This window comes from Protopterus annectens, chromosome 13.part0 (assembly GCF_019279795.1).
Source record: "Protopterus annectens isolate FY-2018-M chromosome 13.part0, PAN1.0, whole genome shotgun sequence".
Taxonomy (NCBI): domain Eukaryota; kingdom Metazoa; phylum Chordata; order Ceratodontiformes; family Protopteridae; genus Protopterus; species Protopterus annectens.
In genome coordinates this window covers 941,093,617-941,111,431 of record NC_056747.1, presented here as the reverse complement: position 1 = coordinate 941,111,431, position 17,815 = coordinate 941,093,617, and the positions used below count along the sequence as shown (strand labels likewise).

The 17,815-nt window shown below is 43.8% G+C and overlaps 1 protein-coding gene across 1 annotated transcript in view; it reads left to right on the top strand.

The window, feature by feature from the left end:
• Positions 1–17,598, top strand: part of COASY (Coenzyme A synthase) — a 570,022-nt gene extending 552,424 nt beyond the window's left edge. The window contains exon 10 of the mRNA XM_044054708.1: positions 16,747–17,598. Within this exon, the coding sequence (XP_043910643.1) occupies positions 16,747–16,803 (57 nt within the window). The 3' untranslated portion in view covers positions 16,804–17,598. The remainder of the gene's footprint in view (positions 1–16,746) is intronic.
• Positions 17,599–17,815: the final 217 nt, after the last annotated feature.

Genomic DNA, 17,815 nt, shown 5'->3' with positions numbered 1-17,815 from the left:
TTGGGGTACACCATCAACGAAAATAAATCACAGCTGGTACCCAGTCAAAAGATTGTATTCCTGGGAGCTAGCTTGGACACAACTTCCCAGATGGCATTCCTCACTTCAGAAAAACAAGTCTATCTGACAGACTACTTCAAACTACTAGCCACCAGAACCCAGCTATCTGCAAGAAAAATACTGCAAGCCCTTGGGTTCATGGCCTCATGTATTCTGCTAATTCCATATGCAAGACTGCATATGAGGAAACTTCAATGGTACTTAAAAAGTCTTTGGTGCCAACATTCTCAGGACCAGGAAACAGTCATTCCTATCATACCTTTTCTAAGGAGAGAATTCTTTGGTGGGCAGAAGCATGCAACCACAACAAGGGACTGCCTTTTACTCAACCACAAGCCACCCAGACCCTGACCACAGAGTCATCAGACTATGCATGGGGGGCTCACATGGCTGGCAAATGTATTCAGGGCCACTGGAGCCCAAGTCAAATTCTCCTGCACATCAACCAAAAAGATATGCTAGCTGTACAGAATGCCCTGACAGCTTTCAGACACCTACTCCCTCTCTCCAGGACAAGTGCTGATAAAAACAGAGTACACCACAGTTATGTGGTACATCAACAAGCAGGGGGGAACCCATTCTTACCCACTCTGCAGGTTAGTCATGGCCCCATGGAACACGGCCTTGGACAATCAAGTCCATATACAAGCTCAATTCCTGCCAGGCAAACAAAACTCACTGGCAGACAACTTAAGCAGAACTCTCCTAGACCCACACGAGTGGAAGTTGGAGCCCAGCACCTTCAACCTTCTGATCCAGAAACGGGAGACTCTAGAGGTGGATCTCTTTGCCTCCCTCAACAACCACCAGTTAAGCAAATTCTGCACCAGGAACCCTCACAGCAGAGCCTGGAAGATGGATGCCCTATCCTTTCAATGGGAAAACCTCGCTATGCCTTTCCTCCTCTGTTCCTTCCCTCAAGAGTATTACTCAAGGTAAAACAAGACAGGCCAAGGACAATTCTAATTGCCCTGGACTGGCCACGGCAGCACTGGTACCCACTCCTGCACAGCCTGACAATGGTGCCACCCTGACACCTACACCAGACCCTAACCCTGTTTTCCCAGCAGGAGGGACAGATTCTGCATCCACAATTTCAAACCCTAAATCTTGCAGCCTGGCTTATTCCTTAAATACTCCACCAGCAACTCTGGGCAAACAGGTGCTGGATGTCATCCTCAAAGCCAGAAGACCCAGTATTAGGAAATCCAGTGCTGAAAAGCAAAAAAGGTATTGCTGTTGGACTCAGTCGAAAGGACAGGACACAGCCCAGCCCTCCTTGCCTCTTATCCTAGATTACTTAGCAGAACTACTGCACAGAGGCCTGTCCTTCTCCTCCATTGACATCCATGCCTCTGCCATTTCAGCTCATTACAGTACTGAGCCACCTCTATTCTCTCACCCTCTCATCAAACAGTTCCTGAGAGGGGCAAATAACTTAAGGCCACCAAGGAGAGCACCCACCCCTACTTGGGACCTTAACTTTTTACTGGAAAAGCTCACACTTCCTTCTTTTGAGCCTGCTGCTTCAGCAGAGCTAAAATTCCTCTCCTGGAAAACAGCCTTGCTTCTAGCCATCCCTTTATCTAGAAACATGTCTGAGGTACAAGCACTAATGGCTGTGGAACCCTTCATTATTTTCCATGCTGACAGGGCTTCCCTCAGGACTAACCCTTCCTTTATGCCTAAAGTGGTGTCCAGTGCGGCTCTCATCCAATCCATTCATTTGCCAACCTTCTTCTCTAATCCTCAGAATAAAGGGAAAGGATCCTGCTCTCCTTGGACGTGCACAGACAGCTCAGATTCTACCTTGATGGGACTAAATCCTTCAGAATATTTGACCAGTTACTAGTCAGCTTTGCAACAGGGGCAGATGACAAGGCTATTTAAAAAAAAAAAAACATCTCCGAATGGATTGCACACTGCATCCATTTCTGCTACAAGCACCATGGGAAACCAATCCCTCATGGGGTTAGAACACATTCCATTAGGGCAACATATACCTCTACAGCCTTTCTCAGGGGAGTCCCTACCAGGGACATCCTGGAAGCGGCTACCTTGAGTTCTGTACACACCTTCACCAAGCATTACCACCTGCCTATCTTTTCCAAATCCCGGGCAGGTTTTGCTACAGCAGTCCTGCAAGGTATACTAGCCAACCCTAACTCTTCTTGACTGCCTCCACCCTTCTTCAGCTTTGGGAATCCACCCAAGTGTGATATCTGCAACAGTGAAACATGAAGAACGTAGTACAGTTGTGTACACTTACCATAAATGTAGATGTTTGAGTTTATTCACTGTTACAGCCCTGGTTTCCCCTCCCTCCATCCCCCTGATTTTTCTTTTTCTCTGTTTCTCCTCTCGATGGCTATCACACACCCCTTCTGGGGTATTGGTATTTACTTTTTACTGGTGGTGTCTTCTCCACCATAGCTTAGCTCCCTATTTGGAGGGGCTCCTGACATCTGGGCCAAGAAAAACTGATGTAATGGCATCAGCTGCCTGTTTTTATACCTCTGATGACCTGACATCAGTCCTGGAGCGACAGCATCCGACGCAGAAATACTAAGCCTCTGGTATTCGGGCTGACTGAGGGCTACCTGCAGGCAGATAACTGAAGTGTGATGCCTGCAACAGTGAATACACTCAAACATCTGCATTTATGATAAGTGTACACAACTGTACTTTCTTCCTTAACTTCGTCATGACTATGTAAGGCTTTTATTAAAGGAACCTTTCTACTGAAACTACCCCTTTAAAGATTCTAACCCACTGTGGGATTTGAACCTAGTCTTGCAATCCTTAACTCAATCACTATTTGAACCAGCTGCTAAATGTGACCCAAAGTTTTTAACCTGGAAAACGATATTTTTGGTAGCTATTACATCATCTAGAGGAGTATTTGGATGTTCTTCGTGTTTCACTGTTGCAGTCATTACATTTAGGTAATCCTGCTGGCAGGTTGCCCACAGTCAGCCTGAATTCCAAAGTCCTGGGTCCTGTGTCGGCTGCTGTCACCCCTTCCCTGACATCAGGTCGTCAGGGGTATAAAAGATGCGGCCGACGCCATTTTCTTTAGTCTTTCTTGCCGTGCGGTGCCCGAAGCAGAAACAGTTCGCAAGTGCCGGTCGGCCGACTCCTGAGATTTTCGTGTTCGAGTTTCAGATCCGAAGTTTTCAATAAAGCTAAGTACCCCATTGGGAAAACTTTTTTCTTGCTCCAGACCGATGTCAGAAAAAGTTAATAATTGTATTTCTTGTGGAAAGCAAATACCTCATAAGGACTTTCATTCTTACTGTATTCCTTGCCTAGGCCTTGATCACAACATTGCTGGTTGTCAGTTTTGTGCTAGATTTAACCAACGCACTATTAAGCATCGGTATGCTTTTGCTTTAAACTACTTTGGACGCTGGTTTAATTATCCAGAAATGGCGTCGGATAACGATCCGACTACCGAAGTTCACAAAAAAACACAAAGAAAAGGAGAAAGATAGACAACCAAGGCCCAAAACCGACGACGAAGCTTCTCCTAAGCCAGTTGCCGGTTTTCAGTGAGGTGCTTTCGCAGCCCCTGACGCCCGATACTTTAGAGTCGCAGGCCGCTACCGACTCCCATGTGGAGTCGACCATGCCACTCTAAACTGAAGGTATTGGAGCCTCGGATACTATTCCTTCAGATGGGTCCGGAGCCGCTGAGCAAGCACCGGCTTCTGAGGGTGTATTCAGACCTAAAAACATCTTTACATTAAACCAACCTCAGCTTCAAAGGCAAAGACTAAAGTACCTTCTAAAGCAAAGAAACAAACTCAAGAGCCACATGGACAGGCCTCTATGCCCAAAAAACAGATGCTCAAAATGGCCGAAGACTTGATTACCTTGATCAGGGGTTCCCATCCCCCTCCTGATAAGAGGCCTAGGCAAGAGACTGACTATGAATCTTTAGGTCAGGTTTCTATTTCTTCTGATTCCTCTTCTGATCAGGAATGTTCTCTTCCCCCCTGTGAGGATTCTGATGCTGAAGAATCCATTCCTTCAGCTTCTCCTCCAGAAGACTATTCTTTTGGGGGGAAACCTTGCATACCATGAAGGAGCATTTCCACTGGGAGAGCCAAGATTTTTCAGAATCAAAAAAGAGGCTCAGGGAGTTCCTTTTACTTCCTCAACACAGGCCACTAGCCATTCCACCTGTATTAGATATTGTAGATGATGTGTTTTTGGAGTCTAGTCTCACCCCTGACTCCTTACCTCCAGCTCCTGTTAAGCCTGACAGATATTATAGGGTTCCTGATTCTCATAAATTTCTTTTTAAAAACCCTGCTGCAGACCCAGAAACTATTATACAGGGTCCCAACGGAGTTAAGGCTTCTGCTGCAAAAAACTCTACCCCCTCTGACAGAGATTCTAGGGCACTGGCTAGATGGGGAAAAAAGGTTTACACATCTATTACCTTGGCTATGAGGGCCTTAAACTGTCAGTTTCATATGCTTAAATAGCAGCATGTCATGGCATTGCGTAAACAGAAAATGTTATCAAACTCTGAATGTGTAGAAAACAAGGAAATGCAGGATTTATTGCATGCAGCTAGCTGAACAAGTTGGAAAGCATACTTTGCAATGTGGTTTTGATTCTTTGGAGACCTCCTGCAGGGCCACAGTTACGGGTTCTGTAATTAGGAAGCATGCTTAGTTAAAGGAACAAACTCTGCCTGATCATGTTAAAGTTAAATTATTAGATGCACCTTTACAGCATGATTCTTTGTTTGGTGTTAAGGCAGAGGAGGTGTTAAAGAAAATGGAGAACAAAGCTAAATCTATGCAAACTGTCAAAGATTATTTACAAGTACAGCCACCTAGGTTTAGTAGACACTGACTGGCCTGCAAAGATTTGGTCCTTTCCTGTGTCAGACAGACTTCAAAGGGGCAGATCCAGACGCCCTAGAGGCAGATCCCAGGCGCAAGGTTCCTACAGGTCAAAACAATGGGGTGCTTCTACCTCCAAAGTTGGAGAAGGCAAATCACAACCATACAGGAAACAGTCCCAATGACTTCCCCCTGCCTGCACCAAGCAGTTATCTCCTGGCAGCTCCCTTAGGGGGAAAAGTAGCACTTTTTTCTCAAAATTGGCACATTATAACTCAGGACAAGTGGGTTCTAAATATCGTGTCACAAGGGTACAAGTTCCATTTCCATACCCTGCCAAAGGCAAACGGCTAGCCAGATCTGCCAAAAAATCAATGGGCAAAGGCACAAAAACAAGTCTCATCCCTCATGGACATGGGGGCCATTCAACGAGTACCAGAGCAAGAGCAGGGACAAGGATTTTACTCAAGACTGTTCTTGGTACCCAGAAAGGACAAGACCTGGAGACCAGTACTGGACCTATCTATTCTGAACACATTCCTGGATATACCAAAATTCAAGATGATGACTTTGCAACAGCTTCTGCTCATGCTGGGCAAGAACACTTGGCTGGTAACTCTAGACCTAAAAGAGGCATACCTGCATGTCCCAGTCAGACAATTATGCAGACAATACTTCAGATTCAAGGCTGGCTCAAGGCATTACCAATTCTCTACACTGCCCTTTGGCTTATCTACTGCACCCAGGGTCTTTACAAAGTGCCTGGCACCAGTAATTGCATTCTGCAGACAAAGAGGAATACAAATATATCCTTACTTGGACGACTGTCTAATTCAAGCAGAGAACAAGGACATTCTTCTACAGAATTTGGCGTTTGTGAAAAAACTTCTAGCATGCCTAGGGTACACAGTCAACAAAAAGAAATCAAAACTAGTACCCTCTCAAGAGATAATATTCCTGGGTGCAAGCTTAAATACAACTGCCCAGATGGCTTATCTCACGCCAAACAAACAAAGGCAACTGACTACCTATTTAAAATGTTAGCAACAAAGGCCCAGATGTTCATTGTGCATACAGCTGCAGTCATAACAGATGGGTTTTCCTGCCGTCAGGCGGGTCCTCGGTTGGCCGAATTCCAAAGTCTAGGTCCGGCGTCGGATGTCGTCGCTTCTTCCCTGATGTCAGTGCGACAGGGGTATAAAAGAACCAGCCGACGCCATTTTCTTCAGTCTTTCTTGCCCCGCTTTGCCCGAAGCAGAAGCAGTTCGCAAGTGCTGGTCGGCCAGCTCCTGAGATTACGAATATTTTTCAACCGAAGTCTTCTTGAAAGCTAAGTACCCCGTTGGGGAAACTTTTCTTGCCTCAGGCCGATGTCAGACAAAGTTAATAATTGCATTTCTTGTGGGAAGCAAATACCGCATAAGGATTTTCATTCCCTCTGCATTCCTTGCTTAGGCCCAGACCACGACGTCTCGACCGGTCGTTTTTGTGCTACATTCAACAGACGCACTATTAAGCGTCGGGCGGAGTTCGCCCAACACTATTTTGGCAAAAAGTTTAATTACATTCTGTCGTCGGATACTCTGACTCCAGTTTTGAGTAAAAGATGCAAAGATAAGGACCGACATACGAGGTCCGCGACTTCTACCGACACCACGCCAAAGCCGGCTACAGGTGGTCCGGTTCTCAGCGAGGCGCCTACGCAGCCCCTGACTACCGATGACACTTCTTTGGTGGTGTCTTCTGTGCCCGAGGTCGCAGGCTCTTCGGCCCACACCCCGACTACAGATACCGAAGCCACTCTTGGCAGTGAAACTCAGAATTCAGACAGGCCTGCCACCTCTCTAGGTGTCTTCAGGCCTTCCTCTTCTTTTTCCATCAAGGCTTTCACTAAGTCTAAAGCAGCCATGCATACTAAAAGACAAGCTCCACAGGGCCCCTCTCAAGGCCCCATGCCTAAAAAGCAGATGCTCAAAATGGCTGAGGATTTGATTACTCTTATCAGGAGTTCTCAACCCCCCCCCCCCCGGACAAAAGGCCCAGAGTGGAAGAAGAATCCCTATCTTCGGACCAGGCCTCCATTATTTCAGAACATTCTGAAGACCAGGAACATTCATACTCCCCTTTTGAAGATTCTGATACAGAGGAGTCCATTCCCTCTGTCTTCTCCCCTGAGGATTACTCCTTTGGGGAAACCTTACATACCTTGAGGGAACACTTCCACTGGGAAGGCCAAGAGTACTCAGACTCCAAGAAAAGACTTAGGGATTTCCTCTTGCTCCCTCAGCACAGGCCTCTGGCTATACCTCCTGTCTTAGACATACTAGATGATGTGTATTCGGAGGCCTGCCTTAATCCAGATTCTTTACCTCCAGCTCCAGTCAAGCCTGACAGGTATTACCGGGTTCCTGATTCACACCAATTCCTATACAAAAGCCATGCAGCTGACCCAGAAACTATTTCACAGGGTCCTAAGGGAATTAAGGCCTCCACTGCTAAAAATCCACTACCTTCAGAGAGAGAGATTCCAGAGCTTTAGAAAGGTGGGGGAAAAAGGTATACACCTCGGCCACCTTAACCATGAGGGCATTAAACTGTCAGTTCCATATGTTAAAGTACCAACAGTTTCTGTTATCACAGTTGAAAAGCAAAATGTCACAACCTGAACAACCAGACTTGGAGTTGCAGGATTTGTTACATAGTGCAGAACAAGTGGGTAAACATACCTTGCAATGTGGTTTTGATGCTTTAGAGGCCTCATCTAGAGCTGCTGTTACAGGATCAGTCATATGTAGACATGCTTGGCTCAAAGAGCAAACCTTACCAGATCATGTCAAAGTTAAATTACTAGATGCACCTCTGCAAAAAGATGTATTGTTTGGTGTTAAAGCTGAGGAGGTATTAAAGAAAATGGAGGAAAAGGCAAAATCAATGCAAACAGTGAAAGATTTCCTACAGGTACAACCTCCATGTTTCAGTAGATATTGGCCTTGGTCCTTTCCAGCCACGGACAGACCCCAAAGAGGTAGATACAGGCGCCCGAGGAGTAGAGGGCAATCTCAAGGATCGTTTGGAGGCAGACAATGGCAAGCACCTACTCAAAGAGGTGGTGAGGATAGTTCACAGCCATTCAGAAAGCAGAACCAATGACTTTCCCCTTTGCATGCCAAGCAAGGCTCAAATGGCAGCACCTTTAGGTGGAAAACTGGCATTATTTTCGAAAAATTGGCATATTGTCACAAAAGACAAATGGATCCTGGACATTATAGACAGACGCTACAGATTCCACTTTCACACCCTTCCAAAAATGAGAGGCATGCCAAACCTGCCACACAATCAAAGGGCAGAGGCACAAAAACAAATTTCAGATCTCATGGACATGAAAACTATTCAAGAGGTACCTGCACAAGAACAGGGTCAAGGTTTTTATTCCAGACTATTCCTGGTACCAAGGAAGGGCAAAGATTGGAGACCTATTTTGGACCTATCCATCCTAAACACATTTTTATTCGTGCCAAAATTCAAGATGCTCACATTACAGCAGCTTCTTCCCATGCTGGGCAAGGAGTCTTGGCTGGTAACATTGGACCTCAAGGAGGCATACCTGCATGTCCCAATCAGACAAGATTGCAGAAGATACCTCAGATTTCTTGCAGGTTCAACACATTATCAATTCTCTGCATTGCCCTTTGGCTTATCTACTGCGCCCAGAGTGTTCACGAAATGCCTGGCATCAGTAATTGCCTACTGCAGACTTCAAGGGATACAAATATACCCATATTTGGACAACTGCCTGATCCAAGCAGACAGCAAGCACATACTTCTGAAACATCTGGCGTCTGTAATAATGTTGTTGAATTCTCTGGGATACACAGTCAACAAAAAGAAATCAAGGCTAATACCCTCTCAAACAATAATTTTCCTGAGTGCCAGCTTGGATTCCAACACCCAGATGGCCTACCTCACGCCAGAGAAACAAGGGCAACTAACTCAATACTTCAGAAAACTGGCAACTTTCACCAGGCTGACTGCAAGGAAAATCCTACAGGCTCTGGGATTCATGGCATCTTGCATCCTACTAATCCCATGTGCAAAACTGCATATGAGGAAACTTCAATGGTACCTAAAAACTTATGGTCTCAACACAGCCACAGTTTGGAAACAATAATACCACTGATTCCATGTCTTCAATGTCTTCAAAAGGAATTTCTGTGGTGGGCTCAAACATGCCAAAGAAACACAGGTCTCCCATTCTGCAAGCCTCAAGCAAATCAAGTCATCACAACAGACCCTCCGACTACGCCTGGGGGGCGCACATGACAGATCGGTGCATTCAGGGCAAATGGTCCCAAAAAGAAAAGCACCTGCACATCAATCAAAAGGAAATGTTAGCAGTAATAAATGATATTATAGCTTTCAAAGACCTACTGCATCCAGGCCAGCTATTGATAAGGACAGACAACACCACAGTAATGTGGTACATAAACAGGGTGGAACCCATTCATACCCCCTATGCAGGTTAGCCATGTCTCTTTGGAACATGGCTCTGGAATTACAAATCGAGCTTCAAGCACAGTACCTGCCAGGCAAGGAAAGCACACTGGCAGACAACCTAAGCAGAAATATGACAGATCCACATGAATGGAAGTTGCATCCTCAAGTTTTTACAAAGATAATTCAAGCATGGGGAAGGCCAGACATAGATCTCTTTGCCTCCCACAGAAATCACCAATTGGCAAAATTCTGCTCAAGGACCTTTCATCCACAGGCCTGGAAAGTGGACGCACTCTCTTTCAGTTGGACAACAATGACAGTTTATGCCTTTCCACCTCTTCCTTTGCTGCCCAAAGTTCTATTAAAAGCCAGAGCAGACAGACCAAAGATGATTCTCATTGCTCCAGACTGGCCAAGACAACACTAGTACCCACTCCTGAGGAGCCTGACGCATTCCCCGCCTTGGTTCCTGCCTCTAATGCCTCTTCTACTGACTCAGCACAACTTCAAAACTCTTCACAGTCAGCTAAAAACACTCAATCTAGCCGCATGGAAGATTCCTTAAAATCACAACAGACCCTACTCTCCAAGGAGGTGCAGGATGTCATTTTGGAGGCCAGAAGACCTTCTACTAGAAAAGCCTACTCCGCAAAATCGAAACAGTTTTGTGCCTGGAATGAGAAAAAGGGCTAGAATCCTGGAATACTGAATTTACCTCAAATATTACAGTAACTAGCTGAGATGCTAAGCAGTGGACTTTCATTCTCCTCCATCAAACTCCATGCCTCAGCCATTTCTGCAGAATACAACACTGATCCTCCTTTATTCTCTCACCCCCTCTTAAGACAGTTCCTCAGAGGGGCTAAGAATATAAAACCCCCAAGGAAACAACCAGTACCTGCTTGGGACCTCAATTTCATTCTAGAAAAACTGACCTTGCCTCCTTTTGAGCCAGCTGCTTCAACAGAACTGCAATATTTGTCCTGGAAAACAGCCTTCCTGCTGGCTATCACCTCAGCTCGCAGGGTTTCGGAACTACAAGCCCTCATGGCTGTGCAGCCTTTCATCATTTTCCATCAGGACAGAGTTTCCTTACGAACCAATCCTTCCTTTATGCCAAAGGTAGTATCCAGGGTAGCCTTGAATCAGGCTATCCACTTACCTAACTTTTACCCTAATCCTCAAACAAAGGGGAGAGACTACTACATTCCTTGGACATTCACAGACAGCTACGTTATTATTTGGACAGAACAAAGCCTTTCAGAAAATCAGAGCAACTCTTTGTGTCCTATGCTACAGGAGCTCAAGGGAAGCCTATTTCCAAACAGACAATCTCAAAAGGGATAGCCCACTGCATACGCTTTTGTTACTCTTTTCATGGTAAAGCTGTACCTGCAGGCATCAGATCTCACTCCACAAGGGCCACAGCTACCTCTGCAGCTTTCCTCAGGGGGGTTCCTACCAAAGATATTTTGGAAGCTGCCACTTGGAGTTCTGTACATACTTTCTCCAAGCACTATCACCTACCATTGTCCTCCAAATCTAGAGCAGGCTTTGCCACTGCAGTCTTGCAGGGCATCCTGGCTCCTCCTAGTTCCACCTAGTGCCTACCACCCCTTTTTTAGCTTTGGGATTCTACCCATCTGTTATGACTGCAACTGTATGCACGATGAACATAGTACAGTTTTGTACCTACCATAAATGTAGATGTTCGAGTGCTAATACAGCTACAGTCCAGGTTTCCCTCCCTCCTTCCCCTCTTGGGACAGGCCTAATGGCTAACACCTCCTCATACAACCTGATTGGGGTATTCTTTTATGGTGTATTTGCTTGCAACTACTGCTTTTTGATTATATTGCATTGCATTTTTACATATATTTATGTATTGCCTTCCTTCTGGGGGCACCTGACATCTGGGGCAAGAAAAACTGAAGAAAATGGCGTCAGCTGGTTCTTTTATACCCCTGTCGCACTGACGTCAGGAAAGGAGCGACGACATCTGACGCCGGACCTAGACTTTGGAATTCGGCCGACCGAGGACCCGCCTGACAGCAGGAAAACCCATCTGTTATGACTGCAGCTGTATTACCACTCGAACATGTACATTTATGGTAGGTACAAAACTGTACTTTATCTGCAAGAAAGTTCTGCAGACTTTGGACTTCATGGCATTCTGCATCCTACTAATGCCATATGCAAGACTGCATATGAGGAAACTTCAATGGTACCTAAAAAGTGTTTGGACTCAACATTGCCACAGCCTGGAAACAATGATTACTCTCATTCCCTGCCTTCAACAGAAGTTTCAGTGGTGGGCTTGTCACCAAAACAAGGGACAGCCATTCACATTACCCCCAGCCAGGTAGACACTAACAACGGACGCATCAGATTATGCCTGGGGAGCCCACATGGCAGGAAGATGCATTCAGGGCACATGGTCCTCAACCCAAATGCATCTACATATCAATCAAAAAGAGATGCTAGCTGTTCAGAATGCCCTGACAGCCTTCAAGGACCTACTTCATCCGGGACAAATATTGATAAAGATGGACAACACCACAGTCATGTGGTATCTGAACAAGCAGGGGGTGCACACATTCTTTACCCCCCTTTGCAGACTAGCCATGACTTTGTGGGACACAGCATTGACTTACCAAGTACATCTGCAGGCACAATTCCTGCCAGGAAGGAAAAATACTCTGGCAGATGTACTAAGCAGAAACTTCATGGATCCCCATGAGTGGCAGCTGGATCCACAAGTCTTCAGCATGATAACAAAGAAATGGGGATGCCCGGACATAGATCTATTTGCTTCCCCTCTCAACTACCAACTAAATGATTCTGCACAAGGACTTATCACAGACAAGCATGGAAAGTGGACGCCCTATCTTTCAGCTGGAAAGACCTATCAGTATATGCCTTTCCCCCACTGCCTCTCCTCCCCAAGGTACTCCTAAAAGTCAGACAGGAGAAGCCAAAAATGATACTGATTGCCCCAGACTGGCCCCGCCAGTACTGGTTTCCAATCCTAAAGAGCTTGTCTCAATGCCCAGCTTGGACCTTACCTCAAATACCTAATTTACTGTCCCAGCAAAACAATCAGATCCTGCACAGCCAACTCAGGACTTTATACCTGGCAGCATGGTGGATAATGTAGTCATTCAAAACACACCTCTCAGTAAAGCTGTGATGGGTGTGATTTTGGAGGCCAGGCCTAATACTAGAAAATCTTATACTGGAAAATGGAAGAGATTCTGTGCTTGGAACCAGGCACAAGGAACTGATACAGCTGTGCCAAATATTCCTCAGATTTTGCAATACTTAACTGAGATGCTGGAGAAAGGTCTATCATTTTCATCTATTAAAATTCATGCCTCTGCCGTTTCGGCTCATTACGATACAGAGCCGCCAATCTTTTCTCATCCCTTATTAAAACAGTACCTCAGAGGAGCCAAAAATTTAAGGCCTCCAAGGAGATCACCAATGCTTGCATGGGACCTCAACTATGTCTTGGAAAAACTCACCCTGCCTCCTTTTGAGCCAGCTGTTAGTGCTGATATAAAGTTTTTATCTTGGAAAACAGCTCTACTCCTAGCAATAACTTCTGCAAGATGAGTTTCAGAGCTTCAGGCACTCATGGCTGTGGAACCTTTTATCATTTTTTATCCAGACAGGGTCTCTCTGAGGACAAACCCAACATTTATGCCTAAGGTGGTGTCCAGTGTGTCTCTTAACCAAACCATTCATCTGCCAACTTTTTATCTAAATCCACAGAACAAGGGGGAGAGAATTCTGCATTCTTTGGACATACACAGTTTAGATTCTACTTGGACAGGACCAAAGTTTTCAGAAAGACAGAACAATTACTAGTGGCATATGCTGCAGGATCACAAGGAAAGGCTATCTCAAAGCAGACTATTTCAAAGTGGATAGGCCACTGCATTCATTTCTGCTACTTACACCATGGCAAGCCAGTGCCTAAGGGCATTAGGCCACATTCAACCAGAGCTGCAGCCACTTCAGCAGCTTTTCTCAGGGGAGTACCAACCAGGGACATCTTAGAGGCTGCTACTTGGAGTTCAGTGCACACCTTTACAAAGCACTATCATCTGCCACTCTACTCTAAATCCAGGGCAGGCTTCGCCACTGCAGTTCTGCAGGGCCTCATATCCACTCCTAATGCTGTTTAGCTCCAGCCTCCCATCCATAGCTTTGGGACTCTATCCAAATGTAATGACTGCAGCAGTGAAACACGAAGAACATAGCACAGTTGTGTACACTTACTTACCATAAATGTATATGTTCGAGTGTATTCACTGTTGCAGTCCTGGTTACCCACCCACCATCCCCCTCTCTTCTGATAGAACCTTTCTTTCCTTCTCTGATTTATGCAACCTATGTGGTGTATTTGCTTGTAGATGAAGGTAAAGTTTATATTGGTGCATGTATTTATATGTGTATAAATTTTGGCTACCCTTTTGGGGGCACCTGACATCTGGGGCAAGAAAAACTAAAGAAAATGGATTCGGCCGCATCTTGACGACCTGACGTCAGGGAAGGGGTGACAGCAGCCGAAGCAGGACCCAGGACTTTGGAATTCAGGCCGACTGAGGGCAACCTGCCAGCAGGATTACTCAAATGTAATGACTGCAACAGTGAATACACTTGAACATCTACATTTATGGTTAAGTGTACACAACTGTACTTTTTCCATAAAGACAGAGTATCTCTACAAACCCAACCTATCCTTTCTTCCTAAGGTGATGTCAGGATCCAGCATAAATAAATCAACCTCCCAGTTTCTCCTGCAAAGGGGAATGTATCTTGCATTTATTGGAAGGTGTTAGACAATTACATATCTATCTGCATAGACGTGACAAATTCAGAAAATCAGATCAGTTATTTATCTCTCTTCAGATTCAAGATTGGGTAAACCTGTTACCAAAATAACATTAGCCAAGTGGTTAACTGGTTGCATTTTTTTTGTCTAATAAGTTGGGTTTGTCCTTACCACAACCTCTGAGAGCTCATTCAACCAGATCTGTGGCAGCCTCTTCAGTAATTCAATCCATATTTTCCATAGATGATGTTTGTGCTATAGCCACTTGGGTTAATCCTCAAACTTTTATTACTCATTACAAAGTTAATCTGGTCTCTAGTGGAAAAGCAGACTTCAGCTCAATAGTACTTAGGAATATCCTTTGTTAGAGTCCACCTGGGTTTCAGGTAGCTGGGGACTCTGTCCCACATGTTGAGGAATGAATGAAAATTTACAACATCAAATAAAGAAGATATGTACTCACCATAACGTTCTGTCTGTGTTGTCCAATTTTATTCTTCCCCTGCTTCCATCCCCCCACCTTTTTCTGTTTTTTTTTTTTTTACTTCTGAATGAACGAGAGGAAACCTGTGGAGCCAGTGTTCCTCTTTTTGAGCTCCGGATGTTGATTTCTCATTCATATAGGGTTGTTTACAAATAAAGAGCAGCAAACAAGATCTGAGGTTTGGAAAGGGACTGTAGCGTTATGGGTAATGGAGGAGCTCGAGAGTTTGTAGCAGGCCAGGAGCTGTAAAAAGCATCCCGAGTCGGATTCGAACCTACTTGTTGAGGAAGAATGAAAATGGACAACACAGATGGACTGTTATGGTGAGTACATAACTTCTTTTTTCTGTCATATGTCTAGCCGGATCACCTACAGAACTCTGACAGCCCAAAACACTGTCACCCATATGGCCGATGCCATATGGTCGACACACACAATATCGACAGCGACAGAACTTCACTCCCCACATTTAATACACCAGCTTTTTTAATATACCAGCTAATTTAATATACCAGCTCCGAGATCGCACTACTGTGCAAGAATGGAAATTTTTCCATTCCGCACTATTGGGAGATAGCGTTTCCCCATTGTCGATATTCTGACCGTCGGCCATATGGATGTCGGCATTGTGAGCTGTTGGCGTTCTGTGTGGGACCTGTCTAGCCACATATTATAAGGCTTGAGTTTCAACTGCACCATACAACCTGTGCATTTGTAGCACCGTTTCTTGTGGCATCACACATTTACAACACTTTTGTAATGACTATAAATTTCCTAATTGCTTAACTTCATTTGTATTCAACATGGTTGCAGCTTTTTTTTTTTTTTTTTTTTAACTTTCTTACTTTTGTATATATTTACATTTGTATTGTATTTATTTTACTTTAATTTTGCCTTTGGCCCAAGTTGTGGCTGAACTAGATCCATAAAGCTCAGTAGTGCTGTCACATGTCTTATGTATGCATGTAGGCAGCTGATATGCCTGTGTGGACAGAGCCAAAGACATAGGATAATCTGGGCAACTTTGTTTCAGGCAGGTCTTTCAGGCAAGTCAGGTGGGTTTGCAGTGACTAAACAGGCCTGCCCAGGGTAACTAGCCTGTCGTATTGTTGTTTTATCATCACTTATTTAACAAAACTTTGGTGGAGCACCATTAAGGTGCATTCTGCTAGTATTGCTGTCTCTAGTCCCTCATTTAAAATGCCTCAGAACAAGATGTTACTGAAAATTGGGTCTGGATATCCAGCTGCTCATTCATTTAATACTACAGTCTACTTAACTCCTGGTAGAGGTAGATCAGATTTTAAAAAGGCAGTTATGTGTGGAATCCTCTCATTGTTGCCCACTATCCTGTGTTAGTGGAATAGCATTACTTTAGATTTTTGCCCATTTGAGTCTTCCCTAAAATAAAGTAGTGCTGTCTTCTGAAGCTTTGTTTGTAATATTAGCTCTTCAAAGGGAGAATCTTGCAACATTACAGATACCGTCACTCTGTGACTTAAGATTTGAATTAGGGTGATGTCTTTGTATTAAATCAAATTGTATTTGTTGAGTGGATTGTGAGCGACTCATATACCCACAATTACAATCTAACAAAACTAAGCTTAATCTTCTGGCTTCTTACAGTTGATGAACTGAATTTCACTTAATTGTGATTGACAGTCTTTGTAGTTAAGAGCAACTAACTATATTAATCTTATCCTGTTGTAGAACTGTTGTCCTTTCACTGATTATGGTCATGTTATTTCCAGTATTTTAGTGATAAATTAAGACAATAATGGTTTACAGGCTAGGTCTGTTTTGGGTTGTAGAATGGAATTGTTTGACACTTAATGCACATATATTTGTTTTCTTAATGCTTTTCAGTACTTTAATTTTTGCAGCTGACACAACTTTTTGTTCTTTTGTTTTCTTATGTTACTTTAGAAAACCAACCTCTGTTACATTTAACTCAGTAAAAAAAGTAGTTTAGAATTCTAACCCTGAATATATTTTATGTTGTGTTGCAGGTTGAAAAGGCTTGGCATCATCTTCAGAAGCGTATCACCAAGACTGAAAATATTTGACAGAAATCCCTTTATAACTGGTGAAGCACAGTGACCAAGATATGTTTGTCTGTGTAACAGAAATGCACTTTTAATGCAGTATTGCACCAGGAAAAATAATTGTTTCTGACTTTTGAGAGGTTCGGTTTGTTCATTCTAAGTACTGTTGTCAAGTATAAAATCAGAAGCAGATATTTGTACAGTATATGTTAACAGCAACACAGACATGTCTGGTAAACTGCTTGTGTTTTAATTGTAGGCATACCACCGCCGTCTGTCCCCACATGATTTTAAATCAAAGTTCAGAATGCTTGTCACAGGTTATATCCTAGTATATCAAATTGAAAAAGGAACTGTTATATTTTAGCATTTTAAAAATGTTTTATAAGAAATGAAAGTTAAAATGTGGGCTGTTGTCATAGCAAAACAATATAGTGATGCTGTTAAGGAATTGATGTTACAAAGCTGCCAAATGCATAAGGAAAAACTAGTTAATTAATGTACCTATCGGAACATTTTATTCAGAAAACCTGCATTCATTTCACATGAAGAGCCAGATACTTTATTGGAACAGCAGAACAGCAGTTGTTTTTTCTTGTTATATCCAGTTGTCTGAACAGTGTACCCATAAGTGGCATTATGCAAAGTAATTGTACAAGTTTGCTTAGTGTGACCAGCAAATGAAATGCTTTTTTAGGACATTGTGGTGCTTGAGGAATATGTTTATTTTGCTGATGTTATCTCAATAAAATTTGCCGTAGTACATTTATGCAATAGCTGCATAGAAGTAATAAAGTTTTCACAGAGGACATTTCACACCTGACAGAAGCATATCGTTTGTTAATGGAGATGACTTTCATGCTTCCTGCTGTAAAAAAAAAAAAAAAAAAGTCAGCAGCTGAATTAAATTGAAATGGTTTATCCTCCAAGGGCTTTAAAGAATATACATTATACAATGCTGCTTTCCACCTTGGACACAAAAGTGCAGTTTATTTTCACTTCTGAAGAGATAGAAAATTATTCCCCCTGTGAA